Raw genomic sequence first — 13,842 nt, 5'->3', positions numbered from 1 at the left:
AAGCTCTATCACTTACTGTTCAAATGTTATTAGCAAGGTTAAAGTTTCACACAGAATGACAGACAGGATAAAAACAACATGCCCCCCGATCTTCGATCTCGGGGGCATAAAAAGACTTCACTAATAATTAGTATAATCTTTTCAAAATTTACTTAGCACCGACACTATGGTGATTTTTTTTTATCTGAACCACAAGGTGCTCACAGATGGACAAACAGATACATCAGATACATATAAAGATAGAAGCACTGGTCACACCATAATATGACCTGTCTATGATGGGCATATAAAAACAAGAAAACATATTTACTATGTGTCTGAATGGTGGTGGCTCCACAAAATCTTTAATATCATTAGCTGCAAACAACATGGCACGAGGATCAATTTTCTTCTTCTGCAACTCTTCTTTAAACACATCCCTGACAACAGCTACAAAATCTGAATGCAGAAAAGAACAAGTGGCTCATGCCTCAACAGTCCTGAGTATCATGTGCCAATCTACACACACACACACACACACACACAGTGAAATTTCTCCAAACCAGCCCCTCAGAAAACCAGTCCTCCCTAAATGTCAGCCAATTTTTTAAAGTCTCGGCTGAAATCTTAAAGCATTTTCTTACAAATAAATTCTCACAAAACCGGCCATCACTGAAAATCGGACACTTTTCAAAAATTACCAGGTAACAAACATGTGTAAATTCCCCTCATAATAATGGCCACTTTTTTGAGACAAGAAAATAATGGCCAGAAAGGTGATCAAGACCAGCCAGGTATGAAAATGAGCAACTGGTCATGTGTGAATATTACCTACCTGAGGTATGAAAATGAAATTATATAGCCTCAATGACTTCTTTTGTTTACCAGTGAAGTCAAGGTGTTATAGTCATCAGACTAGTCCAACTGCATGACTATTCTAAATTCTATTCAACTTTTTAAAACAGATATCAAGCATGATGAGTGAATAGTGTATCAAATGTTATCATTGAAACTTTTCTTCCCGAGAAAACCATTGTCAACTGAGGTGTAGCCGAGGTTAACAATGGTTTCTTGAGGGGTGAAAATTTTTAATGTTGCCCTCAACTACATGCAATATTTGTTTTATTATACTGAATGTTATATAAACGGCACAGCAGAAAGACTTAGGTCTGTTGACATTTGATCAATCACTGTCATACAATATCTCTTATATCGATGCATGCGGGTATTCACGTTCATTACAAACGCTCAAACGACGTCGTCTAACAATCTACAACGAACCATACGTGCATAAAAATTTGACGCATGTGATAATATTTTATACAGTCCCTGAAACGTTCTATTTTCCCACTTCAACAGTGAACGCACGGTGAGCGAACAGTGAACGCATGCAGAGCGAACGGTGAGCGCACGCAGAGCAAATGGTGAACGCAATTTGGTGAACGAAAAGTGAGCGCACGGTGAACACAAAATGGTCTATTCATTCGGTATATTTCGGATTTTTCCCTTAAATTGTATTTACTTTATAATCAGCTAGAGAATATATATATATGAATATATCTGTTTGTTCATTTTTGTGCAAGTAATGGATGTATATTTCTAATGAAAATGATCGTAAATTTCACATCAATGCACCTGAGGAAATAATCCCAGAATTAATGTACGTACGTACAAAATAAATAGTGTGACCATGAATTTACATTTAGATTGTGTAATATTTGTATATTTTTGATGCGGATAAAACTGTTTATTTTACTGAACTATACGTATATCATATGTGGGGCAAAAATGTACGAGAAATATTTCATCTTTATATTAGAGACAAACGATTCAAAAGTTTCAAATTTGGGAAAAGGAGTAAATACATTTATTGACAATGTTTCTTGTAAATATAGGCATAAAATAATCAGAAATACTTGTCAAATGAATTTGACATTTGGGCACGAATGTGCATTGAAGTGTAAAGTGTACCATATTTTTTAAGGAAGAGAAGGGAGGGAGGCTTAAGAAAAATAATAATAAAAAATAATATAGAATTCTTGTCAAGTGAGACAAAATAAAATAGATAATAAATTGTACCTTTGCCCAAATTTGAAAATGTTAAAATGATAATTTGGGTGGGGGCGAGGTATTTATTAACTGAAACTGCCTCATTTTGGTACAAGTACCAGCACTCGTTGCTCGTTCTTCGATACATGTATAGGGGTTAAATTCATAACTGAAGGCTCTTGCATTTTTCTCTCATTCATAACTTCTCCCACTTTTTAACCAAACAATACTTGTGTTTTGTAATGATAATAACAATAATTTATTCTATTCTTTGATATTATGAGTGATCTGCAGTTTTTCTTGAATTTTCGCAGTTGATAATCCTGATATTTGTACTTTATAAATCAAATTTCTGATATAATAAGAAAGTTTACTTTCACTCTTATGCACACATTTCTTTTTTCATTTTTGCCTTGCTATGAAAATTGATCCTTTTACTTTGGTGTTCAGAATGACCGTGAACAGTGAACGCACGATGAACGCTTTGTGAACGGTGAACGCAAAACTGTAAATAGAGAGCGCATGGTGAACGCACGGAGAGCTAATGGTGAACGCTCAGAGAGCGAACGGTGAGTGAACGGAAAAATGGTAAAGTAGAACGTTTCAGGGACTGTAATATCACCCGTTGTCAAGTACTGTAACCCGTAGCTATATGCTATCACCCTGGAGCGCATGCTTTCTGTTCTCAGAGGGTAACAATGTTTTTTCAAATGTTTTTCGTCCAATCAGATTTGAGTATTTTACATGAAAGTATAATAATAATAATTATGAAAAGATGCATTAATTTTCTTGATCTCCATACAACGAACATTCCTAAGGAATATGAGGGTCATTCAAAAGCGAAAACTGGACAAGAGGTCCACAGGCTTTATCGGTCACCTAAGTACTAGTGAAAAAGTATCACTACTTCCATGGGCTATGAAATCTAGAAAAAAAATTCCTGTTCTGAATATCTAAGCTAAATTCTAAGTTCAGCAACAGTATAAAACAAGATGTGTTCTTAAAACTTCACTGCCTTCAAAAGTGCATACACTGATGAAAGGCTTTAAATAATAGGTGTATTAACATTAAAACATCAAAAGATCTGACTAATTTGGACTCATCCTAAAGTCATAACCCCAGACATGACTTTGTGGTATAAACAAAAAGTAGGAAATGGGTTGCAAAGCAACCCACCCGCCGAGCAGAGCTCGGCGGCCCTACGGCCGGGGGTCGCTCAAGGCCCCCAGAAGCTCTTGAAAAAGTGGTGCAAAATCCTACATTTTCGTCAATTTTTCTTACAAATTCGCCAACAAGATGACCATCTACACTTTTCTCCAACCATTCCCAACGCCATCCGTTTTTAACTCCTTTGTCAACCTCTAAATTCTTGCAAGTCTCTCTCTCAATAACACGTGAACTCATGTTTAGAAGTTAACCATTCTGCACCAGAAATAAATGGTGTAACACGTACATCAACCAATCGTATTTCGTCTTTCATGAGTCAATACTGATTCCTCCAATCAAAGCGAGGTTTGCATACATTATCAGTGACTAGCATTGAAACCGAAGTCGGAAGTGATCGGAAAATCCGGATTTGCCGATTTTGCAAAAAAGTCGGAGTTTCTTTTTGAAAGTCGGATTACCACAAAGGAAAGGTCGGATTTCCGATTTGAATCGGAAAAAAATCATGTCTGTAACCCTGGGTTATGAAATTCATCATTTTTTTTAACATCCTTTTCTGCTATTCTTAAGTATGCATTTAGATTTCATACACTATCAGCAAACTTACACATAAATACTATATACTAAGTTTGGCTCTACCCTGGGGTCAGAACCCTTACTCTGGGGATCATCAAATTTACAATTTTGGTAAAGGACTACCTGCTCTATCCATTTAGCTTCAATTTAGTATAAATAGCACTAAAGAACTACCTGTTCTTTCTAAATATCTATTTACTTTCAATTTTTAAATATCAATAGCACTAAAGAAGATGTTATTTAAGTCTTTAGTTTATACATAAACACTACATAACAAGTTTGGTCCCGCCTTGGGGTCAGAACCCCTAACCTGGGGATCATGAAATTTACAAGTTTGGTCGAGGCATTCCTGCTCTACATCACTATGCATTAAGTTTTTCTTACACGTGTGCAGTTCTAGAGAAGAAGATTTTTGAAAATTGGTCTATTTTGGGTAGTTTTTGCCCCTCCCCTAAGGCCCCAGGGGTGTAGGAGAATTGAAATTTACAATTTATGTTCCCCTTGTTTCAAATATGTTTCATACCAAATTTGAAAAGAATTGGAATGATAGTTATCAAGAAGAAGTTAAAAATGTCTGTTGTTCACACATTTAATAACTGACCATTTTGGCCACACCCTGATACCAAAATCCCACCCCTGGGATCATCAAATTTACAATTTTGGTAAAAGACTACCTGTTCTTTCTAAATATCTATTTAGTTTCAATTTAGTATCAATAGCACTAAAGAAGATGTTATTAAAGTGTTTTAAACATAAACACTATATACCAAGTTTGGCCCCGGCCTGGGGTCAGAACCCCTAACTCGGGGATCATGAAATTTACAATTTTGGTAGAGGCCTTCCTGCTCTACATCAGTATGCATTTAGTTTTTCTTCCACGTGTGTGGCTCTTGAGAAGAAGATTTTTGAAAATTGGTCAATTTTGGGCAGTTTTTGCCCCGCCCCTAAGGTCCCACGGCTGCTGGAGTCCTGAAATTTACAATCTATGTCCCCCTTGTACCAATGATGTTTCATACCAAATTTGAAAAGAATTGGACTGGTAGTTATCAAGAAGAAGTTAAAAAATTTCAATTGTTAACGCACGACGATGGACGACAAACCAATTGCAATAGGTCACCTGAATTTAAAAAACTCTTCAGATCCGATATTATAGATTCCATTGACATTTGCAAACAAGTATTTTGTGAACGTATGTAACCCCTTGATTGTATATAAAGTTGTTTGACATAAATATGTGAGGTCATTTACAAGGTTTGGGGATAAAACATGATTTTTTCTTTAAAAATCGCCGAAAAATGGAAAACTTCTCCAGATCCTATATAGATGACATGAACCTTTGAAAACAATTATTTTCTGAAAGGAGGTAACACTTTAAAACTATAAATCAGATTGTTTGCATGAGGACCTTTTCGATTTGTGGGGCAAAAATCTCAAATTTGTAAAAATAATAGCTGAAAACTGGAAAAAAAACCTCTTCAGATCCGTTATAGATGTCCTTGACATTTGCAAACAAGTATTATTTGAACTTGTGTAACCCTTTGATTGACAAGATGTTTGACATAAATATTTGGGGACATTTACGACTTCTGAGGCTAAAACATGATTTTCCTTTTTCAAAAATCGCAGAAAAATGGAAAAGTTCTTCAGATAATATATAGATAATATAGACCTTTGAAAACAATTACATTTTGAAGTATGTTATCCTTTAATTGTGAATCAGATTGTTTGACATTAATACTGGAGACCTTTACAAATTTTGGGCCAAAAACATGAAATTTGTCATTAAAGTATTGTTAACAAGAGGCCCATGGGCCTAGAATCGCTCTTCTGATACATTGTAGAACAGGCAAAAATTCTCACTAACCGAGATTCATCAATTAACAAAGTTTGATGATGTTATGTCAAATAGTACCTGAAAATTTAAATGCATCTGTCCAAAAGTAGGTCATGGTGATCTACTTTTGGTCGACACACTGAAGACTCAAGATGCATCAACTGACAAGTCAAATAGTATTCAAATATAGCAGTCAAATTCCAAAAGAAGGCCACAGTGACCTACTTTTTGGTCGACACACTCTGAAGACTCAAGACCTATCAACTGACAAAGTTTGATGATTGTAAGTCAAATAGTATCTGAAAATATTCAAATATAGCCGTCAAAATCCAAAAATAGGTCACAGTGACCTACTTTTTAGTCAACACACTCTGAAGACTCAACATGCATCAACTGACAAAGTTTGATGATTGTAAGTCAAATAGTATCTGAAATATTCAAATATAGCCGTCAAATTCCAAAAGTAGGTCACGGTGACCTACTTTTTGGTCAACAAACTATGAAGACTCAAGATGCATCAACTGACAAAGTTTGATGATCCTAGCTTTCATAGTGTCCAAAATATGCATCTAAAATTGAAAATGTGAAATTTGAATGTCTGCAAAATTCAAAAAGTAGGTCACTGTGACCTACTTTTTTTATAAATATGTTTCAAGGCTTCTAGACGCATCAACTGACAAGGTTTGATGATTCTAAACTTCTCGGTATCTGAAATAACAACCTAAAATATATTCATAAATGATTAGCCATAAAATTCAGAAAGTAGGTCATGGTGACATACTTTTCACATGACGCAGTTCAAGGTCCCATGATCCATCAACTGACAACTTTTGATGATCATAGGCTCAAAAGTGTCCAAGATATGCATCAAAATCCATTTAATAATAATTACCTGCGAAATTCAAAAAGTAGGTCACCATGACCTACTTTTGAGACAACATGATATTAGGTCCTAAGATGCATAAACTGACAAAATTTGATGATCCTAGACCTTATACTAAGCAAAATACCAAAGTTTTAACAAAACAAAATTTAAGGTCAACTTTGAAGTGACCTTGAGACCACACTCTTTGCCCCAGGATGATGCCTTGAACAAGTTTTTATCTACAACCTATCCTCATCCTTATGCATAAGTTTGGTGATAATTTGCCCAGTGGTTCTGGAGAAGATTTCTTAGCAACCACTACTTTTGTTTGCATTTTCCTAATCATCTCCCCTTGTTAAAGGGTCACAACCCTAGTTTTAGTACAAATGAAAGCCCTTGGGCCAAGGGTACCCTGTGACAAATTTGACAAAAATTGGCCAAGGGGTTCTTGAGATATAGCCCTTTTCTCAAAAAGTTGACGCACACCGCACACCAGACATATGGCCATATGATTAGCTCTTTGAGCCTTCGGCTCAGAAGAGCTAAAAATTGGAAAAACTTTGAGAATCTTACAAACACAATATGAACATTTGCAAACATGTATTTTGCTTTAAAGAACTTCTTCATACATCAAGGTGTTTGACATTAAGGCAAGGTGTATATGAATTACTGAGTTATTTGTAAGAGATATTCTTGCATGCAGTATTATTGTAATCCAGAATTTGTAATCGCATTGCAAATAGCAGTTTCAAGGTCTAGCATCTGCGAGTAACTTCTACAGTGACCTAACATGTTAGTACTTCTTGTCAGATGGTGCATAGTCATTTCAAACCCGAGGTGCTTAGGTAATCTCCATTTGACATTCATAGCCATGGCACATATGTCCTGAGAGTATGATTTGACAAGCCTTTTTGCCCTTGAAAAAAAAGATGGGTTGTCTCGATACGATTTGAGAGAGAAATGCAATGAGATATTCTATACACATGTATTCAGAGATGATAGAGAGGTGGCCATGGTAGGTTACTGCATGGCAATTTTTGGCCATCGAAAATCTACCTTTTGATTATCATAGCAGATTCTTGAACTTGAAAGGGCTAACGCAAATGCAGACTCAATTGCTTGTTCAGTAGCAACACATGCAGAATATATAAGTTCATCATTTGGAGTTTTCCAAAATACAATTTTGCTACCAAATTTTCTTTCTTTCTTTTTTTGATTTCAGGTTTCAAGTTTTGTATTGTATTGTATTGTTTATTGGCTTTAAGCCTTACGGCTCATCAGCATAATACATATTCAATTACAAAGTATAAAAAAACAAGAGGCCCATGGGCCACATCGCTCACCTGAGTCCATATCAGAAGATTTTCCATATCTATTTGTATGTAAAACCGTAGTCCCTATTATGGCCCAAACCTTCCCCTGGGGGCCATGATTTTAACAATTTAGAATCTGCATTATATAAGGAAGCTTTCATATAAATCTCAGCTTTTCTGGCTCAGTGGTTCTTGAGAAGAAGATTTTTAAAGATTTTCCCTATATATTTGTATGTAAAACTTTGATCCCCTATTGTGGCCCCATCCGACCCCCGGGGGCCATGATTTTAACAAACCTGAATCTGTACTATATCAGGAAGCTTTCATATAAACCTCAGCTTTTCTGGCTCAGTGGTTCTTGGGAAGAAGATTTTTAAAGATTTTTCCTATATATTTGTATGTAAAACTTTGATCCCCTCTTGTGGCCTCATCCGACCCCCGGGGGCCGTGATTTTAACAATTTAGAATCTGCATTATATAAGGAAGCTTTCATATAAATCTCAGCTTTTCTGGCTCAGTGGTTCTTGAGAAGAAGATTTTTAAAGATTTTTCCTATATATTTGTATGTAAAACTTTGATCCCCTATTGTGGCCCCATCCGACCCCCGGGGGCCATGATTTTAACAATTTAGAATTTGCATTATATAAGGAAGCTTTCATATAAATTTCATCTTTTCTGGCCCAGTGGTTCTTGAGAAGAAGATTTTTTTAATGACCCTACCCTATTTTTACCTTTTCTTAATTATCTCCCCTTGGAAGGTGGCCTGGCCCTTTATTTTAACAATTTAGAATTCCCTTTACCTAAGGATGTTTTGTGCCAACTTTGGTTAAAATTGGCCCAGTGGTTGTTGAGAAGAAGTTGAAAATGTGAAAAGTTTACAGACGGACGGACAGATGGACGGACGGACGCCGGAATACGGGTGATCAGAAAAGCTCACTTGAGCTTTCAGCTCAGGTGAGCTAAAAAGATGTACACAGTATGAAAAGTGGAGTGAATATTAGAGGATGGACATACATGAAGAGAGTTATAAGTCAAGTTTGCATAAAAAAGAAACCAACAAAAACCAGCATATACATAAGACGATAGTTTGGCTAGATCGTAAGAGTAAAGCACTTTTTAAATATTTACCCAGATTACAGATTTGTTTTCTATTATGAATTGACATCAATTGTACCAGTTTAAACATAGAAGCATGCGACCAATAATACTTTTTTATATATGCAGATCTGAGGTTTTTGTACAAAGGACATATTAAAATAAAATGATATTCGTCCTCAACTTTGTTCAAATTACAAAATCCACACAATTGATCTTGTCTTGCTGTGCCATTATATCTACCTTGTTCAATTCTAAGCTGGTGAGCAGACAATCTAAATTTTGCTAAAAGATTAATAAGATTTTCCGGAATAGATTTTGTCAAGTAAAATTGAATTTTTGTAATCACTGTTATATGAGTCGGAATAAATGACAAGCATCTCTCTCTGAGCATTGTCACACTCTCAACCACGTAATTATACACGATACTTATCTCCATATATTCAGATAAAGTCAAATGCCTTTCCTTGATGCTCAAGAACAATATCATTTTTAGTTTTTGACTTTAGTCATCGGACCTAGTGTATGTTTTTCTAGAGGTTGGATAAAACATTGCCCCTTTAGCAACCAAATCAATATACTGAACTTTACTTACAGTTGTCCCGTGGGGATCCAGATTAGAATTGGTCCTCAGTACCTCTTGCTTGTCGTAATAGGCGACTAAATGGGGCGGTCCTTCGGATGAGACCGCAAAAATCGAGGTCCCGTTTCACAGCAGGTGTTGCACGATAAAGATCCCTCCCTGCTCAAAGGCCGTAAGCGCCGAGCATAGGCCTAAATTTTGCAGCCCTTCACCGGCAATGGTGATGTCTCCATATGAGTGAAAAATTCTCAAGCAGAACGTTAAATAATATACAAACCAACCAACTTATTGTGTCATGGTCACTTTTATCCTTTGCTGGGTTTTTTAATGGCTTCTTTTACGGTTTTTGTCACACACTTTATCAGTTCGTATTTATTCCTTGTTCTTGAGTTTCTTTATTACAGAACAGACATTTGTGTGGAAAAGTGCCAATAGTGAACACGGAATGAGTGAACGTCTAGTTTGCTTAACTTGGCGCAACTTCGTCAATGCTCAAGTTTTACTTCTAGTGACTAATATTTGTAAATCATTATATCACCAGTGATAGAAGCCATGTAAGGCACCAATTAAAGCTGATAAACAATCTATGTATTCATTATTCTTGGGACTTTTGAAAACTGCTCCGTGAAAGATTTTATGTCATTATCCTCTACATTCTATTCATAATGTATGATGTATCTTTATTCTTGATGTTGATAGGAGCTTGAAACAGATTTTACATTTAAAGGTGTTTTTTTTTAAATGTTTCAACTTTGAGAGTTCAATTCTGAAAATTGAAAAGTTCTTCAATTTTACATATGACAATATATTTACTATTTTACAATTGTAGAATATAATTCATTAAACTAAATAATTCATGAATTAGTTTATTGTTTTTAAAATGTCCGATTCTCAATAGTCAAGTCATTATTTATCAGGGTCCCAACATTTTTGCATGTATACTCAAAAGTAACCCATGTGCTTTCTTTTTCTTGATTATGTACATTAGTGGGCTTCCATATATTATTTATATAGTGAAAAGACATGGAAATGTGGACAGTGATTTTGATGTTGAAAGTTATATTTATTAACTCAAGATTGTGTATATCATATAAAGATAGGGCCTATGGATGATAGTACCTAGAAATAAACCATTTATCATACTGTTTATTTAGTATTGAACTACAGGGGCTAAGCCTGTTTTGGGCCCGAACTCTGCGACACCATAAATATAGAAAGGGGTCTAATGAAGCATTGTACAAAGTTTCAAGTCTTCCCAATAAGCCATAAAGGAAAAGAAGTGTTCACAAGATTTTGTGACAGACAGATGGGACAGACAGACAAAAATTGGAAAGAGCTAGGGGAGACATAAAAAGTGAAAAGTTTATTCACAACACACATCCACATGACAATGGCCAAAAATAGATAGCAATAGGTCACCTGAGTGACCTATAAATCAAGAGATGCATACAAATTTGTGATCTTCACACTAACAGGCTTTCAAATGACATTTTGCAAAAAATAAGGGCCATTTTTAGGGCAAAATTATCAAAAAATAAGGGCCTTTTTGGGGGCTTTTTAGACAAAATTAAGGGTTAAATTTATAAATCAATAGGAAAGAAAAAATGTTTTACCCACCATTTGCAAGAGCAATAATACAAAAACTAATTACCCACTCAGAAGATCATACCAGTGGTCATCAACAGTCATATTCGGCATTCAGCACAAACCTTGTTATAATTCAGGTGGACTCCCATTGCTCACAATCAATGCCGAATATAGCTGATAACCATCAAGATGTCTTCTGAGATGTACATTTAATCAACATATTCATTTTCTGAACGTATACTAAGACTAAATTTAATAAATTCCAACACTTACTTTATGTCAAATTTATTTAAACTTTCAAAATTTGAAAATGTAGGAATTTCAACAAAAAATTAGGGCTTGTCTAGGATTCTAAAGCTCAAATAAGGAAAATAAGAGCTGTTGTAGAAAAATAAGGGCCCGCTTGAAAGCCTGTACTAACACAAATATCCACAATTACAGGTCAATTGGCCAGTACGTTGCTGAACTGCATTTGAAATAATGATTACTTTTCCATAATAAAGATTTGACATTAGCTATGGTACATGTCCCATACCTCCATAATTGACAGTTCCAGAGGAGTCTACTTTTAACTGTTCTCTCAGACAGACATCTTGTTCCTCTGAAGGCTCCAGCCCAAGGTATCGCAATGCCTGCAAGCATAATAAATGAGCCTCAAACTAGATTACATTACGAAATGACTCAAATCCTAGAAAATTTTAATAAAAAGGTATCTAATTATTCTATGCTAAAGTACTGGATGTTCTTCAGAATTATATATATTATGTATATCAATATGATATAAGTTCTAATTGCAACAGGGACTGTTACGAATGTTCTCCAGGGACTGTTACGAATGTTCTCCAAGCGACTTTTTTTACTACCATATGGGAATGGTAAGAATATATACCCATTGAATTGGGAAAAATAGCTTCAAATTAGAATTTTCTTTCATGACAACAATTTGCATTTGTTTTAAAATGAACATTAAATAAACCACATTTTAAAGAATAAACAAGTATTCATTGTTTACAATTTTACAAATGAGCCCCATTTTATAGACCTACACTTTTAATTTAAGAGGAAACGAAGAAATTAGTTAACTCGTTAAACATTCATAACAAGCAAATTATGAGCCTTGAATTATGAAAACTAAGCAGCTCATTTTTTTAATAGCTCAAATCAATAATATTTGGCATCGGTAATAGTTCCGTTTAGAAGTACGAGTTACATAAGAAAACAAGAGGCCCACAGGCCTTATAGGTCACCTGAGTATTAGTTATAGTATCACTAACACAACGAGCTAAGAAATCTATAATAATTTTCCTGCTCTGCATATCTAAGCTATATTATTTTGAAGTGCCTATACTGATGAAAAACTTTACATAATATAATATCATTAACATATTATACTAATTTCAAGCTTTCAAGTGACATTTTGCAAAAAATAAGGGCCATTTTTAGGGCAAAATTATCAAAAAATAAGGGTCTTTTTAAGGATTTTTTAAAGGGCTTTTTAGATAAAAATAAGGGTTAAATTTATAAATCAATAGGAAAGAAAAAATGTTTTACCCACCATTTGCAAGAGCAATAATACAAAAACTAATTACCCACTCAGAAGATCATACCAGTGGTCATCAACAGCCATATTCGGCATTCAGCACAAACCTTGTTATAATTCAGGTGGACTCCCATTGCTCACAATCAATGCCGAATATAGCTGATAACCATCAAGATGTCTTCTGAGATGTACATTTAATCAACATATTCATTTTCTGAACGTATACTAAGACTAAATTTAATAAATTCCAACACTTACTTTATGTCAAATTTATTTAAACTTTCAAAATTTGAAAATGTAGGAATTTCAACAAAAAATTAGGGCTTGTTTAGGATTCTAAAGCTCAAATAAGGAAAATAAGGGCTGTTGTAGAAAAATAAGGAAAATAAGGGCCCGCTTGAAAGCCTGTAATTTGGACCTGCCCTAGAGTCAAAACCCTGGGGTTGTGAAATTCAAAATTTAAATATGCATTTCAGTTTTATGCAGTATAGTATCAGCAACATCAAAGAAGTCTTTCAAATGATAAACACAATAACCACTTTATAATAATTTCACTTTATAATAATTTTGGCCTGAAATCCAAACCCCTACCTCTGGGATCATTTATCAATTGGTAAAGGATTCCCTGCTCCTTCTAAATATCCATTCAGTTTCAATTCAAAATCAACAGCACTAAAGATGTTATTTAAATGTTTTGTACATAAAACTCTTTATACCAAATTTGGTCCTGTCCTGGAGTCAGAACTTCTACCCTGGAGATAAAGGAATTTACAAGTTTGATAGAGGCCTCCTTGCTCTACATGACTATGTATTTAGTTTTTCTTACAGGTGTGTGGTTATATAGAAAATTTTTGAAAATTGGTCTCAAAGATGCTTTATACCAAATTTGAAAAGAATTGGAAAGGTAGTTATCAAAAAGTTTGAAATGTTCAATTGCTTGACGGAACCCCCCCCCCCCCCCCCCCCCCCCCCCCCCCCCCCGCCGAAAAGGATATATATAAGCTTGGAAGTTATGAACTGACCTATGTAGCGAAGGATAAATATATAAAGGATCAGGAATTTGAAAATTGAGCAAAACATTCATTTTTATTATTGCTTGTCAAGAATTTTGGTCAAATAAACTACATTGTGCCAACTTCTCCTCGGGCTGCCCCCTCCCTCTCCACACACTTTGAAAAACAATACTATGTTCCTATACATGGGCAGGACAAACTTTTGTGAATGAATAGAATAGTGCTGGTACGATTCATGGACATG

General features: G+C 35.0%; 1 protein-coding gene across 4 annotated transcripts in view; it reads right to left on the bottom strand.

The window, feature by feature from the left end:
- The window catches only part of LOC125679300 (syntaxin-binding protein 4-like), a 135,736-nt gene that overhangs the window by 55,085 nt on the left and 66,809 nt on the right, over window positions 1-13,842 (bottom strand). For all 4 annotated transcript variants that reach the window (XM_048918414.2, XM_048918415.2, XM_048918416.2 and 1 more), the window contains exons 11-12: window positions 11,581-11,677; window positions 311-438 (exon numbers count right to left, since the gene is read on the bottom strand). In XM_048918414.2, the coding sequence (XP_048774371.1) occupies window positions 311-438; window positions 11,581-11,677 (225 nt within the window). The remainder of the gene's footprint in view (window positions 1-310; window positions 439-11,580; window positions 11,678-13,842) is intronic.

The sequence above is a fragment of the Ostrea edulis genome, chromosome 2, assembly GCF_947568905.1.
Source record: "Ostrea edulis chromosome 2, xbOstEdul1.1, whole genome shotgun sequence".
In the NCBI taxonomy this organism is placed as follows: domain Eukaryota; kingdom Metazoa; phylum Mollusca; class Bivalvia; order Ostreida; family Ostreidae; genus Ostrea; species Ostrea edulis.
This window is presented reverse-complemented; position numbering and strand designations above follow the sequence as displayed.